A 19,049-nucleotide genomic window follows, 5' to 3' on the forward strand; every position below is an offset into this window, starting at 1 on the left:
ACAATGAAATAATATTAAATTATTATGTTATATCGAACTTGCATTGCTTTGATCCTGAAGCATACACCTATGGCTGAAGTACTTGTCCATAATTAATAATATGTCCAGCATTTATCCTACCACTAATTACACTTTGATGATACACCAAAATGGACTAGAGCAATAACTGAATGGAACGCCAGAGGAGATAAGAGGAATAGATGAAGACAGTTCATTCGATGGGAGAATGAACTGAAACAGATAGGAGGACCACTATGGACAAAAATAACAAGGAACTAGAAATAATGGAAGACCTTGGAAGAGGCCTTTGTCGAAGGACAAACAGTTAACAGAAAGAGGACACAGTCTGTTTAAAAGTTACTGCAAATGATTAATAATTTAGTACAGTTATGGGCCTTATGAGAAAGCTCGTGGTCATGGAGAGAAATGAGTAGATCCGTAGGAGAACCAAAGTTACCGACATAGCCCAAATGATTGCGAAACTGAAGTGGCAGTGGGCAGGGCTCATAGTTGGACGGACAGATGCCCGTTGGGGCAGTAAAGTCCTCGAATGGCGACCACGTACCGGAAGACGCAGTGTTGGTAGGCCCCCCACAAGATGGAACCACGACCTGGTTAAGAGCGCCGGAATAAGTTGGATGAGGGCAGCGTAGGACCGATTGTCGTAGAAATCTTTGGGGGAGGCCTTTGTTCAGCAGTGAGCGCCTTCCGGCTGATGATGATGATGTAAGTTAAGTTAATAAATTAAAATGTATTATATTGAGTGTGTTAGTAAGTAAAGTCTTTATTATTATTATAAATCATACTGAGTTAACTTGCAGCCTAAATAGATCTGCAACTATTGATTAGAAATAATTACCGCTTGAAGGTTTATAAAAGTAACTCCAAACACCATTGTTTGAACAGGTTTGATAAAGTTTGGAACAACTTCATACAGCGATAACGAATGTAAGTACAGTGAATAATTTAACTTAGGCTAACAGTTAAAGGCGAACAAAGGTGAAATTAAAACTCCTAAATTGATGCCTACGTTATTTTATGTTTCAAATTCAAATATTTTTATTTAAAATATGATTTAAAACACTGACCTGTATAAATACCACTGGCCAGGTTGTTCCATATGTTTGACAGCTAATTTTTTGTGCCTATTTGAAGCGCCACTCGCGTGCGTCCAGAGAACTAATTTTGCCGTATAATAAAAATGGCTGCGAAGGAACGTACAATACTCTGAAGTATTTTTGCATTTTGAATTAATTTCGTTCGTTTTCCGTGTTATTTATACTTCAAGAATCAACGTAATAAAGTACACAATTTTTGAAGTTATACTTCTTTAGGTGCGTTATGAAAAAATGATGAAAAATGTAAAATTTTAAGATGTAACACAAAAGTAACAGGGTCAAGTTGTTCCTAAAATTTTCTGACGTTTGCGAAATTCGTTATTTTTTTTGGTTTCTTCTTCCATTATTAGGATAGGCAAAGGGTTCAAGCCCGTACAGCCGTATTCGTTATTTAATAATTAATTGTCAAAGCCATCGTTGCAAGATTTTTACAATATGGTTCTTTCTACAAACGTAGAATACGATACGAGGAATAAATAATTTTAGGGATTTTTGCTTTGTCAGGCCAAAAAAGTATATCTTCTTGCATGCATACCTTAGTAAACACACATCTTTTTTGTAAATAGACCCTATTCCTGCCGCGAATTCCACCTTTGCACGACACGCCACAAGTTATCATCCCCACCATCTGGATGTGTGGCGGTCTTCCACAGTGCGGTTTTCAAGGAGCTTTCTTCCACGTACTACAAAGCTGTGGAATGAACTTCCTTGTGCGGTGTTTCAGGGACGATACGACATGGGTACCTTCAAAAAAAGCGCGTACACCTTCCTTAAAGGCCGGTAACGCTCCTGTGATTCCTCTGGTGTTGCAAGAGATTGTGGGCGGCGGTGATCACTTAACAACAGGTGACCCGTACGCTCGTTTGTCCTCCTATTCCATAAAAAAAAATTGTTTCCCACCATCTATTCATTGTTGCTGAGGTTGTCATCACTAGTTTTAGTACTGCAGCTACATGGCCAACAGCGCCAAAATGGCGAATATCAAACAGGCCAAAAGCACTTTGACAGTAGAGGTTAGTGATTTAAAATATCTTCATGAACGTCAAAAACTGTCATCCAATAATCCAATCAAATATGGCTAACCGGACCGCGGACCGGGATGAGATGGCAAGGGATATTGCCGTCAGTCCACTCCAATGTAAATGCGACGCCCGCACCAGGCGAGGTTCCATTTTTCCGACCGCTGCCACTCTGGACGTGGGTCAGCATCTGTCTATTAGATTTTAATATCTGTTTTGTACTTTCTCTAACGGCCGTTCCCAATATTCAGTCTATCTCTTACTTGAGATAAAAATCGTAACTATCGTCGACTTTTCTATCCCAATAAACTTATCGACGGTAACTCACCTTATCCGTACACGCTGTCTATCAATGGGACGACGTATAGCTTACCTGACCTAGCTTATTGTAGTACATTACTAGGCTCGTATCTCACAGGAAACGCCCTTTTTCCGTACGTTTGAAACACTTTTAGTTAGTTTTAGTTTTTAACCGACTTCAAAAAAGGAGGAGGTTATGAATTCGTCGGTATATTTGCTACCTCAGAACTTTCGACAGGTTGAACCGATTTTTATGGTTCTTTTTTTATTTGAAAGCTGGTGCTACCCGTGTGGTCTTTTATTATTCCAGGTCTGACATCCATGAGAGAACCATAAAAATCTTAAATTTGCTATGCTAAGTATGTGCGCGACAAATTTACGAATCCGCAGAACTATGGTGGTTACTGTAAGGGTCTGTAGCAGAATCTCTAACTATCAGTAATCAAAATATTGCAATGCGGTTACGTTCATTGCTGCATATCAAAATTTAGTAGATCTACACATAGTAGTAAGTGTACTTCAGATTCACTAAAAATCATAAAAATTACCAAAAAAACCAACCAACTTTAAAAACACTATTCCAAAACAATAGATATAATATGCATTAAAAAGTAAAAAAATAATTTCGTATTTATATACAATCAAATTAATTAATCTTATTCTAGTTACGACTATTGTTATTTTTTATGACAATAAGAGACAAGACGAGCATGACGTTCAGCTGATGGTTATTGATACGGCCTGCCTATGATAATGCAGTACCGCTCAGGATTCTTGACAAACCCAAAAACTCTGAGTGGCAGTACAATTGCGCTCGTCACCTTGAGACAACAGGTGTTAAGTTCCATTTGCCCAGTAATTTCACTAGCTATGGCTCCCTTCAGACCGAAACACAGTAATGCTTACACATTACTGTTTCACGACAGAAATAGGCGCTGTTGTGGTACTCATAATCTAGCTGGCATCCTGTGCAAAGGGGCCTTCCACTGGTTAAAAGGTTCCTCGTGCCCTTTTTATACCGTGAATGTTATTTATGTTATTTTTGTTACTTATGTACCATAAGGGGGTGACAATAACATAACATATTGCAACAACACTTGGTAAACGTCATGAAGCAAAATCAGTTGGTAAAGGGGATTTGTCACGGGGAGAAGAACCGTTAAGAAACTCCCAGCTTATCTTTTGAATCATATTACAACTTAGCCTACTTAATATCTTTATATATAATATAATTCTTCTGTGCGTGTGTTGACAGTGAACTCCTCCTGCATCGGCTGGACCGATTTGAATGATTTTTTGTGTGCGTTCAAGTGGATTCGATGATGGCTTAGATTCAAAATTGAACTACCGCCTAAACGGCTGGACCGATTTTTCAAATTTAAGACGTGTGTAGAAGATAACGTCTGTCGGGTCCACTAGTAATAATATAAAATTTGAAGTAGCCTGCACAGAACCAGACAAGAACCCTGCATCATTATCCTCTATATAATCTACTTTGCTAAGTAAGCCTTACATATTTCATATATATTTCACGTTACACTGATAATCGATGGACAATCCTAACCACAAGATGGAATGGACCAACATTAGGCAAACGAAGAGTCGGCAGACCAAATAAACGGTGGACTGATAACATAACAGAGGTAGCACGAAAATACTGTATGCATAAAAGCAAAAATCGAACACTTTGGAAAAAACTGGAGGAGGCCTTTACTCTAACGAGATCCACAACTCAAATAAATAGAAGCATAAGAAACTAATCTTACTAACACCAAACAATTACAATTATATCTTACCTATTAATACTACTAATAATTCGCTTTGTGTAAAAAGAGTTACGGAATAAATGAGGCTTTAAGAAGCTTTAATATCAGTCTTGAAATAGTGCTCAGTGAGTCCGAGTGAAATGTCCTATGTGTAAGTATGAGTGAAATTACTGGGCTAATGAATCTTAACATCATCCAATTAACAATCAGGATTGTCATGTTTGAAAATGTTGGAATAAAAATGTGTAAGAGCCGTGTAATTGACGATAGATTTTTCAAAAATGGCGTCCATTTTATTTCTAACCAGACAAGGTGTATCTTGGACATAAAATTCACCAACGGATTGAAAATGCTTTAAACTTTGTGCTACTCCTGGATTAAGGATTGGTCTTCGCTGCACTCCTAACTACATGCCGCAGGGGTAGTCGCTAAGTGCGCACAAAGTCTCGAACAATGACGTTGACGTGCGACGTGTTCTGTTAAACTTTGCTAATAATTAAAACTAAAATGCCGAGTTCCGTAGTAAAACTTTATATAAATAATACTACAAGAAATAAGAAAGACACTGGGATCACAATATATCATCAGTAAGTATTTTGTAAGCGTATGTTATAAAATTTGCCACACAAGCATCTAATAGTTGCCGTAATAAAGAATTCCTTAGGTAGTGCTGTATCTAGTTGTAGTGCAGCGGAGACCTATCCTTAATCGAAGGATATGACTAATAGCTTATAACATAATGTCTTAAACAATCTTTGATTTACAGTTGATTCAATGAGAATATCTTTTGCAGACATCGAATGGATGTTTGTGCAATGTCCTGTACTTGTATCGAAGATAGACGAACGAACTTGGTTTTATTCGTATGTATTTATGATTTGAATATTACTAAATTAAATTAAATGTTCTTTTAACGCAAAACGCTGCTGCCATTTTCTTCGTATACTTAAGTATGTGCGCGACAAACTTACGAATAGCTCAATATCGCACCAATCAATTTCGATGATTCTTAACAATTTGTTATGTTTTTAAAGTGATAACCCTCACTATTAATTATGAATTAATACACAAATAAAATTTGAAAACAAAATTTTATGAACCGACGAACACGATCTCTCGCGTTCCGTGCGAGTGCTCTCCCAACTGAGCTAACCATTCGTGTGTCGTATCGTCATAAAATCTTGTATGCTTTGATCAACTCTCAGGTTTTGGCTTCATCTACAGGATCTACTTTATGGTTGATAACCTGCTCAAATGAACAAAAAAACAAAATTTGAAAAAAAAAAATGTTTCAAATTTTATTTGTCGATGTTTCTTTAATTATTGGAAAGGATATACTTCTACAACACAATAAATAATAATAAGTGCCATTTGGTGTGGAGACACTTGGCCCGTGGGCCAAGGCGCGGAGAATGTACAAAGTACTATCTATGCGCTGGCAGCCATTTCGGTCAACGGATCAGCCTAGTTTCCAACGTGGAAATGCTGCCAGTATTCTTGGTACGCTTCCACGTAATGATAGTTTTAATTTAATGTAATCATAGTATCGTAAATATAATTATAAGATTTCTTTTGTTTGTATAATCATTTTCAGATTGTTATATCAATAATAGTGGCCGCAAGATGTTCCAGAGTGTTCGACGTAAATGACCTCGATGACGACCAAAAGATATTAGTCTCGGACTACTGTCCTAAGTCAGAATATTGTGCAGAAGGAGCCCATGTTATGTGCCTGTATTATCACTCGGTGAGCTCTTCTTAATATATATTTAATTTACAAAATATGTCCTTTTCATAATATATATATATATGACGGGGATAGACCGGTCATACGTACAGAGATCGTTGAACACGCCTTGAAGTCAGCAGTTCAAGTTAATAATATAACTTCAACAGCCGATTGTAATGCGGCATGCGATACATGGACGAAAAAATTTTTATTCCATGTAATAAAAATTTCACTTTTATAACGTTCCTGTTGTTACGGATTTGTTTAACGCTCACATACAACATACACATCGGTCACCTATCGATAGTCTTGTTACCGATTTAATATAAAAAAATATAAAACCTACAAATATACCACATACAAATAATAGTATTTTATTAAAATTAAAGGCATAACATTTGCATAAGAGGTGTATTAAATTAAATCTCTATAAAGTTATTTTATACTTTTGTGTTTTTGAAGTCGGTTTTTTAAAACGTATTTTTTTTTATTGTCACTCATTGCAATAACTACAATGTACGTCTTTTGTGAATTAAATTTATCACCGAACGAGTCCGATCCGTATCGAAGTGTAGTTTAACTTTATAATCTATATAAATCGCGCGATGCGGCAATAGCGCTCGACAACAGGACGGCAACGTCGCAAGCACCGGCTGTTCATTTTGGTGCTGAATAGACTAGAATTTTGTGTGCGATGAATAGACTTGAGAGCTGGTGTATCTAACTGATATGCAAAGTTAGATACTTTCAATTTAGGCGTTTGGTGTCCGACTGCCATCGTACTGCAGCGGGATATAACTAGCGGCACGGTAAACATACGGCAGCGGTCCGACACGAAACGTTTAAATTGAAAGGGCTCATAAGCGGAGATTGCGATGTGCTTTGACCGCGCTTTGAATGCATCGTCACGCAATGATAAAGTGTTAAGTGAAAAACTGTCCAAATAACAGCATATCCAACTTTACGAAGGACGTAGTGTAGTATTTCAGTTAAGAAGGGACTTTAAATTAACAAAATTTTGTAAGTAACATAACGTCTTAAATCATTTTGCTAAATAATATCATATTTCAATTGCTAAAACAAAATACATCGCTGACGATGGCGCATCGTTCATAAATTTTGGTTACAAATTTTATTTAATAATCCCCTTAATTGTTTAGTATTGAAAGAGTGCCATCTCCAGTCAATGTCAAAGTCGAACAGGTTATCAACTGTATAATAGATCCTGTAGATGGAGCCACAACCTGAGAGTTGAACAAGACATACTAAGATTTACGAACGAACTCGAACGGTTGGCTTAGTTGGAAGAGCGCTCAGACAGAAGCCGAGTGGTCGCAGCAGTCGCTCGTATCGTTCATATATGTTAGTTACGAATTTAATTTAATTAATCACAGGATTGAAAAATAACAAATTGTTTATATTTACAAGGGCGACATCTCAAGTCAATTTCTAAATATGCAAATTTTGAGGTTGAGCAGGTTATCAACTGTAAAGTAGATGTAGTACCTGTAGATGGAGACAACACAACCTGAGAGTTGCAAAAAACCAATATTTAAGAACCATACGTCCCTAGAATGGTTGGCACAGTTGGAAGAGGGCTCGGGCGGAACCCGAGAGGTCGTGGGTTCGAGTCCTGTGTGCGAAAATATATTTTTTGCTACCTGTAGATATTCTGTAACTTTCTGCCATTCTAGATTTTCTAGGCTTATATTATGTTAAAAATTTATCTAAAATCTTAGATAGTGCTTAGAGATTTACTTTCATAAAACGCAGTCGGTAGACATAAATAAGACAGGCCTCTAATCTCTCTAACCACTTAATTATTGATACGCACTGTTTCCACGGTAAATCGGATCTCTTTCACAATGGTCGTTTTTACATCAAGGTTAGGTATTTTTTACATGAATATCGTCACCGACAACTATTTCATACCAATTTTGGCAGACTACACGATTTTATTTTCGTTCGCACATGTTACTGCCATAAACACAATATATATTTGAAGGCTTAGTTTATTGATCTCCGCTGCGCTCCAACTAAACCGCACTACGAGAACAATAAGTTTTTTTTTGTGCTTGGCATCTTGACACTCAATGGCATCTTTCAAATTTTGTAACATTCGCTTTATGTAACATTGAAATTAATAAAATACAAAATACTTACTGATGATATGTGATCCCAGTGTCTGTCTTATATCTTGTAGTATTATTTTTACAAAGTTTTACAACGCAACCCGGCATTTTAGTTTCAATTGTTAGAAAAGTATAACAGAATATGTGTCACGTAATGTCAACGTCACTCATTGTTAGAGACTGGCTCGAGTACGCCCCCTTGGGCGTAGTATTAGTTGCCGGACTTTGCGACTACGCCTGCGGTATCTAGCTGGAGTGTAACGGAGATCAATTCTTAATCTATGGTTCTAAATATATTCAGCCTAACACTCTTAAGAATAATATTTAGTATTTTTTCTCGTAATATATTATGTGATTTCGAAGTCTATGTAAATGTAAATATCATTAACGATATTGTTATCGTCTGAGCTGACGATATCTGTATCGTGTCGTTACCGTTATCGTCCAATGTAAAACAGCTCATGTTTCATATTTGCTTTAAAACTGACCGTAATTTATAGTGCAAGGGGCATGGTATTCATCAAATCAAATCAAATCAAAATCAGTTTATTCACGTTGGTCACGGAAATGACACTTATGAATGTCAAAAAAAAAATTTTTCTTATTGAATCTACCGCTACTTCGTAAAGGGTTGAGCTAATGAGAAGAAGTAGCAAGAAACTCATTGCCACTCTTTTATATCAAGATTTACATTTAAGTACATCCATTTACAAATCATTTCAAATTACAATATAAAATGTAAAATGATCTTCCTTGAAATTCGCATCTAGCTAATCTACCCAAGCTTGGGTATCTACCCAACGCATTTGGTCATCATCTGGTGACCAAAGCATCGAAGTAGAAAGACCATGGTACAGTTTAAAAACATGGCAACGCAACAGAAGTCTTCAAGAATACATCTTCAAGGCGGCCTTGATATTATTTGTTGCGTATTCGTAAAGTAGTGTAAGTAGTAGCTCTGGCTCCTTCTCTTGTCCAAGTTACGTCTGTTGGTGCTGGAGCTGCTGCTTCGACTGCCGAAGACAGCAAACATCGCAAATATGTCGGTCTCAGTGAGTCATACATGTTTGTGCCGTTTGGTGTCGAGACACTTGGTGCGTGGGGCCCAAAGAATGTACAAAGTACTATCTTCGCGCCTCAATAAGGCTACTGGAAATCCAAGCGCTGGCAGCTATTTCGGTTAACGGATCAGCCTAGCTATCCAACGTGGTAATGCTGCCAGTATACTTGGTACGCTTCCCCGTAATGATAGTTTTAATTTTATGTAGTCATAGTATTGTAAATATAGTTATAAGATTTGTTTTATTCAGAGTAGTAATATCTAAATTGCCACGAATAACTCTGGTGAATTTAGCTCTGACCAATCTCGCTCCCAAAGCAGACTTCAGCCGTCATTACTCGAACGAGATGAGTATAGTTGAGTGTGAGACCATTTGTGACATTTAGGCGGGGTTGCACTAACAAACTTTAGCAATAAAAAACATATTGTTAAAGTACCGGTTAAGAAAAAAATGTGTTGCACAATTTGACAAGTTTCAGATGACGTCATAACTTTAACTGTTAACCGTAACCATCCAATCTTAGCCAGTTAAAGCTATTGTTAATATTAAATCGCTAAATAGCGACCTGTCAAAAGACTCAAATAAATATTTTTTATTGACCTGATATTTCACTTTGGATGACTGCTTGGCACCTGGGGGGTTATACCTTTGGTTAATGAACCCGTACTGCTGTAACTAGGAAAACACTAATTTTCCTAGCTACAAGAGTATTCTGTTAGATCCCAAGTTAACTCAGTCCTTAACCTGTGAATACATTTTCTAGGAAAGAAGATTTGGACAACAATGTTTGGAGCCTCAAGAAGTGACTATGGGTGATGCAGAAGTCACTAAAATTCTTCATGTTGTAAACTCGTAAGTTTTATTATTTCATTCATCATTTATTTGTAGTCATGGGTATACATAAGATGTTACAAATCACAATAAAACTGAAAACTGTGGGGTACAAATAATAATTAATAACAAGTACTCAAAGAAATATAGATAAACTCAATGTCAGTATATTGATATGTGGTATATAATTGAAATTGGTAAAAAGTAATTAAATTAAGTAAAATGATATTTTAGAATGTCAATTGAGTGAAGCATCTGAAAAGAAGTCTTTTATAGAATAGAATGTATGATTTTGTCAGTAGGAGATTAAAATATAGTTTTTTTTTAAACATGTCAACTTAAGTTCTGTTATATTGTGTTTTACTTTGGACAAATCTATTTTCAATTTATGGGAAAACAAAATGGGGGTATTTAAATGAATGCAATAGCCTTAACTCTCAGGGATTCACCATTATTGTAAAGTTAATTAGCTTTAAGAGTTAATTCTTTCTCGTAACGATAGTTTTAATTAAATATTTTTATGACAATAAGGGATGAGACGAGCAGGACCTTCAGCTGATGGTAATTGATACGCCCTGCCCATTAAAATGCAGTGCCTCTCAGGATTTTTGAAAAACTTAAAAATTCTGCACAACAATTGTGCTCGTCACCTTAAGATATAAGATGTTAAGTCTCATTTGTCCAGTAATTTCACTAGCTATGGCGGCCTTCAGACCGAAACACAATAATGCTTACACATTACCGCTTCACGGTACAAATAGACGCCGTTATGGTACCCAAAATCTAGCCGGCATCCTGTGCAAAGGAGCCAGTGCAAATTAATATATTTAATATAAAAATTATATTTTTCTACTGCAATAATAGAATCCGCGGGAGGCTAGCTCTTGGGAAGGAGACTGGAAGAGATGGTGAACTGCTGCCTCGTGCTTATGGAATGAACAGACTGGTAGGTTCTATTTTTTCCTTTTTATGTCGGAGTTTCACCCATACATGTTTTAAATCATATCACAAAACCATGTGTGAAATTCACACGTGGTAGAAGTGAAACTTTCAAAATTTTGTCTTCAAGATAATGAGACGAATGTAAAATTTCGGGAAGAGGATAATTATAGGTTTTTATAATGATCATAGTGATACAACGTTTGATTATTATTTTACATTTTATTCGTATATATATCACACAGATTTATTCAGACTTAGAGCTTACATTTTCGATAAATGATACAAGAGGTTTATGGTAACTAAAGCATGAAATAAATACTTTGCTCATAATATGGTTCAAATCTTTGGAATACTGCGTCAATTACTGTTTTTGATCTTGTTGTTGATACAGTGCGACTGCTGCACATTTTCAAACTTAAATTTGGCGTCCAAAAACTCAATCAATGTAATCTACGAGTATGTGTGTGTCCGATACAAAATTTACATTAAAGCTCTAAACTGCATATGAAGTCCTGGTACATGTTGCTAGGATGACACATGATTTCTGGGACGATACGACATGGCTACCTTCAAAAAAAGCGCGTACACCTTCCTTAAAGGCCGGTAACGCTCCTGTGATTCCTCTGTGCCCGGTGATCACTTAACACCAGGTGACCCGTACGCTCGTTTGTCCTCCTTTTCCATAAAGAAACGAAGAAATTGTACTTAACTGAGTTAAGACATATAAAATTAACGGCGTATACACAATTCGAATCAAAAGGCTAAAGTTTTATCACTTTTTAGGAATGGGATCCGGAGTTAGCTACTTTCGCCCAAGTTTTAGCGGAACAGTGCACCTTGAAACATGATCTATGTCGAGCAACAAGTATGTATTTTGCTATTTATAAATTCAAACTTAACGTATTTATAAACAAAACCAGATTTAAAAAAATATTTTGCTAAAAACAATATGTGTGCATATATAGGATCTTTAAGAGAAGTGTTCTCGAAGAGCGGTGATACGACAAATGGGGTTTTTTTAGTGGTAAACGCGCAAACTTGAGTCTTCTGGGGGTTAAATTGGACATGGTTCAATTTACCCCATTCCGCGACCTTCTCGAGAGTGGACTCGATAGAAGACACAAGTTTCTCCCGGCACTGGTCGATGATTTCCCGAGAGAGACCTGCATGGCCCGTGTATACGGCATCACCAGTGCTGTCATCTGCATAGCAATACATGTTGGAGGTGTCCAACATATTGTTGCGTAGCAACCCTTCGAAGTATATGACGAGAGTTGTCAAACTTCAAGACATTGTTAATTTCAACAGCTCCGTCAGCAATACTCGTAGCTCAGCAGAAAAGATGATCGGAGCTTGTGAGATAGCTTGGTTAAGAAAGTGTGAAGAAGGGAGGAAGACCGAAGCTGCAAACCAGGATGTGAACATACAGAAACTTCTGGATTGCTGTAAGGACAATCTTACCAAGCTACAGTTAATAAAAGCGAGAAATTTCCTGCTACGCTACTCCGGGATTTTCTCAAAGAACGACGGGGACATCGGAAGAACTGGTTTGGTGAAACACAAGATCGACACAGGAGACACTGTTCCGATACGGCAAAGACCAAGACGTATTCCGTTTGCACGTGAACAAGAAGTGGAAGACATGATTCGGGATATGAAAGCAAATGGTGTGATAGAACCGTCGTCGAGTCCATGGAGTTCTCCAGTGGTTCTGGTGAAGAAGAAGGATGGATCAACTAGATTTTGTGTGGACTATCGGCGTCTGAATGATGTTACTAAGAAGGACAGTTATCCATTGCCAAGAATCGATGACACCTTAGATTCACTTTGTGGCATGACGTGGTTCTCTACTCTGGATTTGAAAAGTGGCTACTGGCAAGTTGATCTGGACCCTAAAGACAAGGAGAAGACGGCTTTTTCAACCGGAAAAGGATTATGGCAGTTCAAAACAATGCCCTTCGGATTATGCAACGCCCCAGCTACTTTCGAAAGGTTGATGGAGTATGTGCTGGCGGGTATGTTGGGAGAAACCTGCCTTGTCTACTTGGATGACATAATCATTATGGGACGAAGTTTTGAAGATCATGTTAAGAAGCTCGAAAAAGTCTTCGCAAAAATGCAGGGTGCCAACTTGAAGTTGAGTCCAAAGAAATGTTCCTTCTTTCAACGTCAGTTGAATTACTTGGGGCACGTTATCTCGGAGCAAGGCGTTGTGACGGATCCTGCCAAGATAAGTGCTGTCAAGGACTGGCCGACGCCGACAGAAAAGGCACATGTGAGAGCATTCCTTGGACTATGCTCTTATTATCGACGCTTTGTGCAAGGGTTTTCCGATGTTGCTAAGCCCTTACATCGACTGACGGAGGAGAAAAGATTCCTCGTAAGGACTGATCATGCCGCCTTGAAGTGGTTACTAGAATTCAAGAATCCGGAAGGACAAGTGGCCAGATGGATTGAGCAACTTCAAGAGTATGACTTAGAAATCGAACATCGAGGAGGAAAAACTCATGGAAACGCAGATGCTTTATCTAGAAGACCTTGTCCGACGGAATGCAAACATTGCATTCGTCAGGAGGAGAAAGAAAATCCAATAATCCGACTGATCAGAACAGATTCGATCGATGGGAACTGAAGCAACGATGCAATGAGGAGAGCTCAGGAAAATGATAAGGATCTTCAACCACTTTTACATTGGCTAGCAAGTGGATCACTTAAACCAAAATGGTCTGAAGTGGCTAGACACAGTACGGCTACCAAGAGTCTCTGGACACAATGGAATAGTTTGGTGATGCATGACGGGTTGCTCTGCCGGAAATGGGAAACCCCGCAAGGAAAGGATTGCCATCTGCAACTGGTCGTTCCCAGGGAGAAGGTGAACGAGATTCTGAGAGCTTATCACGATGGTTCTTCAGGTGGACATTTGGGAATAAGAAGAACTCTCATAAAAATTAAAGAACGATTTTACTGGTTGCATTGCCGTGATGATATGGAAGGCTGGTGCCGTAAATGCAAGAGTTATGCAGCTGTCAAAGGACCTCAAACCCGGAGCAGAGGAGCTATGAAGTTGTATAATGTTGGGGCTCCGTGGGAGAGAGTAGCTCTGGATATAGCCGGACCGTTTCCAGTCACCAAAGCTGGAAGCCGTTACATAATGGTGGTGATGGATTATTTCACGAAGTGGCCGGAAGCATTTGCTCTACCGAATCAAGAAGCAGTTACCGTTGCGACGAAGCTGGTGAATGAAGTTTTCTGCAGATTCGGTGTGCCTTTGGAGTTGCACAGTGACCAAGGGCGGAACTTCGAGTCACAAGTATTTCAAGAAGTTTGCAAGATCTTGGGAATCCATAAGACCAGAACTACGCCATATCATCCACAGTCGGACGGGATGGTGGAGAGGTTTAACCAAACATTGGAGCGACATCTGGCAAAAGTAGTGGACAGTCATCAGGATAACTGGGATGAGTACATTCCACTGTTTCTTATGTCGTTTAGAAGCGCAATACACGAGACAACAACGGTGACTCCTGCGTACGCCAATTTTGGAAGGGAATTGAAATTGCCAGCTGATTTACTCTCAGGCTGTCCACCGGATACTCCGAAAAGTATAACAGAATATGTGGATGAGTTACGGAAAAAGATGGTTGACATCTACGAGGAAATTAGAACAACTGGGCTTAAGGCAAGTGAACGGATGAAGACCCGATACGATCGAAGAGCTAATATTCCTAGTTTTGAAGAGGGAACCCTGATTTGGTTACACAATCCTGTAAGGCGAAAGGGGAAGTCTCCAAAGCTCCAACCAAGTTGGGAGGGACCATACAAAGTAATCACTAGGATAAATGATGTGACTCTCAGGATCCAGGGCACCCCTCGAAGTCCCCCGAAAATCGTACATGTCGATCGGGTGGCTAAGTACTACGGAAGCAACGATGATCGGGACGATCATGTCTTGGGAGGGGGCAGTGTTGCGTAGCAACCCTTCGAAGTATATGACGAGAGTTGTCAAACTTCAAGACATTCTTAATTTCAACAGCTCCGTCAGCAATACTCGTAGCTCAGCAGAAAAGTGTTTACCTTAGACGCTGTAGACCCGGGTTCGATACACCTACCAGTGTATGGATTTTTTTGGGTTTTGTGAAGTTAAAGGAAATTTCTAGTTAGTTCAGGATCAAATCGAACAGAAAAAAAGGGATGGAAAATGTGTAAGCAGGATAAAAATAGTTAAAAGAATTTTCTAGTACAATTTAAATTTAAAGATGGAATGGGAGAATCATTTTGAAAATAGAACGGATCCGGGGGTATATAAGCCGTACTAAGCGTGGCCTACGGCATTTCTAGTTCTGACTCGAAAGTGTAAATAAGAAGAAAAAGAAAAGAAGAAGTAGTGAAAAGTGGAAGTGTTCCAAGAGGAAGAAGATAGAAGAGACTTAGTGTTCGGTGCGGTGTGATGCGTTGAAGGTACGCCCACAAGAGGAACAGCGGCAGACCGGCGAAGTGCAAGTTCAGAAAAAGTGAACGCAAATAAAGACTCGTTCCTATAAGCGGAGTATTATTTCCAATCCCTGACCCACTCCCGTGTCAATATCATTGATATGCAGAAGAAACAGCGTAGGAGATAGCACACAGCCTTGGGGCACTCCAGCATTCACGGGCTTTGGGTTCGAGCAATATCCGTCGACAACGACCTGTATGCTACGTGCTAGTGAGGAAGCTGGAGATCCATTTGCACAAACTCTCGGGAAGCCCAAATGATGGAAGTTTTGAGAGGAGCGCCTTGTGCCATACACGATCAAAGGCCTTCGCTATATCCAGGCTAACTGCCAGGCCTTCCCCCTTGCTTTCAATAGCCGCCGCCCATCTATGTGTTAGGTATACCAGAAGATCACCTGCCGACCGTCCATGGCGAAAGCCGTACTGTCGGTCGTTGATCAACTGGTGACCCTCTAGGTATACTAAAAGCTGGCGGCTAATTATGCTCTCCATGATTTTGGAGAGCAGGGAGGTGATAGCAATAGGCCTGTAGTTCGCCGGATCCGAACTGTCTCCTTTTTTTTGGATCGGATGGACAAGGGCTGACTTCCATGAGTCAGGGACTACGCCTTTGGAATAAGAGTGCCGGAATAAACGCGTTAGCACCAGCGTCAATTCAGGGGCACATGTTCTAAGCACGATTGGAGAAATGCCATCCGGCCCGCTTGACTTCCTGACGTCCAACGAAAGCAGAGCTTGCCTAACAGTTTTCTGTCTGAACTGTACTTCAGACATAGAGCTCTGACACCGCGGGATGGTCGGCGGTGTTTTTCCGTTGTCGTCAAGAGTCGAGATGGAGGCGAAAAGAGCGCACAGGAGATCGGCTTTCTCTTTTGCCGTATGGGCCAGGGTGTCATTCCTCATGTGCAACGGCGGCATGGACGGCTGGCTGAAGTTACCAAGAGCAGCTTTCGAAAACGACCAAAACTTGCGTGTTCCGGTCCGGTAACTGGAAAGCTGCTCGCCGATTTTGACGACGTGTTGTGACTTTGCACGGGCGATTTGCCGCTTAAAAAATCTGGAGGCACGGTTATATTTCCTCTTAAGAACTTTGCAGTTCGGATCCTTTGTGCCCAGCGCCGCAACCCAAGTTCGATACGCCTGTTTTTTGCAGTCAGATGCTGCTTTAACTGACGAATCGAACCAGGGCTGTGATCTGCCACCGATCGGTACTACAGAGCTTGGTATAAAAATATCCATGCCCTGCAGTATCACATCGGCTACTGCAATGGAATATTATGTATCTTATGAAGCCTACTAGAATTAGTTACAAGCAATCCCTTATTTCTAGTGTTATAGTAATGAAAATCACTATTAAGAGCAAAAAAGTGACGATTTTTGTGAACGTATATTAAATTTTCATAAATGTACTGAGAAAGCTAATTGCTATTGGGAATAAAATTATTCGCACTTCTAGAAACAATATTTATCTCACATTCATGCATCCATTGCGTCTCATTATACCAGTCCTCATATAAGGAATGATGTCGTATGAAAGCTAACCGTATTTTTTTATAAGTCATTGTTCTTTGTATATACAAAAGGCCTTATGTGACTTTATAAGGAGTTCACCGTAAGTAACATTATCACCTATTTAAAAACACATTTTATTAATGGAAGAAGTTAAGTGATCACTGCCGAACTGTCTTCCAACACCAGTGAAATAACATGAGCCTTACCGGCTCTTCAGATTGTATTTATGCTTTTTTACCAACGGACCAAAACCTTAGTGAATACAAGATGCTCCAAGGAGTCTGCGAACACCACAGGTGTGTTCTGAACTTGTGGAAGGCGCTGGGCTGGTTGGAATGACTGCACGCAAGATGGCATAAACTAATGGCATAAAAGGCATTTATTTTCAAAAAAATGATGCCTTTAGAATTCTTTTTGATGTCATTTCTAATATACTAGATACTACTACCGCTTCCAAAACAAATGGCGCTCTGAGAGAGAAGAAGCGCCGCAAGAAACCCTTCTAGCATTATTTTTTGCGCTCTTTGAAATAAAATACAAGCAAAACAACTGGCAACCCAAGCGCTGGCAGCTATTTCGGTCAACGGACCATCCTAGCTATCCAACGCGGTAATGCTGCCAGTATTCTTGATACGCTTTCCTTTTTCTTTGGTAATGTTAGTTTTATTTTAACGTAATCATAGTATTGTAAATATAATAATAATAATAATATTGACACACTTTTTACACAAATTATCTTGCCCCAAGTTAAGCATATATAGCCTGTGTTATGGGTTACAAGACAATGACATATTTAATACACTATACTTACTTAAACATACGAAAATTCATATAAACATACATAAATACATTTAAACATCCATGACTCGGAAACAAACATCCATATTCATCATATAAATGCTTGCACCTACCGGGATTCGAACCCAGGACCTCTAGCTTAGTAGGTACGATCGCTAACCACTCGGCTATACGTGTCGTCGAATATAGTTATAAGATTTGTTTTATTTAAACAATATTGTACTGTCATAGTTCTTGCTATAAAATAATCATAATCTAGTCCCAGGCTGTCCGATCGCTTAGATATTCAGCTGTGGGGTACGGATTACGACTGACTGGTCTATTTGCGAAGTGGTCTATTTGCCAAGTTTAAAAAGTATACTATAATTTTTACTTGCAGAAAAATTCAGCAATCCTGGACAAACGGCGGCATTAGCTCGTTTTGAATATAAAACCTGGGGCTACTTTCCTGAAGCTAACAAAATCTTTATTGCTAACAATACTTTGGGACTTAATGCCGAGAAAATAATGTATACTGTTCTTTATTCAACCAATGTTTGGTACACGAGAAGGAAAGTCATTACTAGTGATAATGTGAAGAATTACCCCGACTTCAGAACGTGAGTAATCTTATAATATCTTTTACACCACTCATTCCTGATGGAATGACGATGGTGTGGAACGCGACTTGCGTCGACACTCTGGCTCCTTCTCATGTCCAAGTTACGTCAGTTGGTGCTGGGACAGCTGCTTCGACTGTCGAAGCTTGCTGTCTTCGTCGCAAATATGTCGGCCTCAGTGAGTCATACATGTTTGTGACTATCGATGTCGAGACACTTGGCCTATGGCGCGGAGAATGTACAAAGTACTATCTACGCACCTCAATAAGGCTACCGGAAGCCCAAGCGCTGGCAGCTATTTCGGTCAATGGATCAGCCTAGCTATCCATCTCGGAAATGCTGCCAGCATTTTTGGTACGCTTCCACGTAATGATACTTTTATTTTATTTATTTTTTTATGGAAAAAGGAGGACAAACGAGTGTACGGGTCACCTGGTGTTAAGTGATCGCCGCCGCCCACATTCTCTTGCAACACCAGAGGAATCACAGGAGCGTTTCCGGCCTTTAAGGCAGGTGTACCTGCTTTTCTTGAACCCATGTCGTATCGTTCCGGAAACACCGCACAAGGAAACTCATTCCACAGCTTTGTAGTACGTGGAAGAAAGTTCCTTGAAAAGCGCACTGTGGAGGACACCCGCACATCCAGATGGTGGGGATTATATCCTAATTTGTGGCGTGTCGTGTGAAGGTGGATACAATCGTATTTAAAAATATACGTTTGTTACATTGACGTACAATAAACAACTTGACT

General features: G+C 39.3%; 1 protein-coding gene across 3 annotated transcripts in view; it reads left to right on the forward strand.

Moving 5' to 3' along the window:
• The first annotated feature begins 905 nt into the window (after window positions 1-905).
• LOC126979704 (venom allergen 3-like) overlaps window positions 906-19,049 on the forward strand; it is a 45,964-nt gene continuing 27,820 nt past the window's right edge. For 2 of the 3 annotated variants that reach the window (XM_050829166.1, XM_050829170.1), the window contains exons 1-7: window positions 906-948; window positions 4,997-5,066; window positions 5,798-5,950; window positions 9,889-9,977; window positions 10,821-10,902; window positions 11,682-11,763; window positions 18,079-18,298. In XM_050829166.1, the coding sequence (XP_050685123.1) occupies window positions 5,004-5,066; window positions 5,798-5,950; window positions 9,889-9,977; window positions 10,821-10,902; window positions 11,682-11,763; window positions 18,079-18,298 (689 nt within the window). In that variant the 5' untranslated portion in view covers window positions 906-948; window positions 4,997-5,003. Of the gene's footprint in view, window positions 949-4,969; window positions 5,067-5,797; window positions 5,951-9,888; window positions 9,978-10,820; window positions 10,903-11,681; window positions 11,764-18,078; window positions 18,299-19,049 lie in introns of all 3 variants that reach the window. The other variant, XM_050829168.1, reaches the window with a different exon arrangement.

The sequence above is a fragment of the Leptidea sinapis genome, chromosome 4 (assembly GCF_905404315.1).
Source record: "Leptidea sinapis chromosome 4, ilLepSina1.1, whole genome shotgun sequence".
Lineage (NCBI taxonomy): Eukaryota > Metazoa > Arthropoda > Insecta > Lepidoptera > Pieridae > Leptidea > Leptidea sinapis.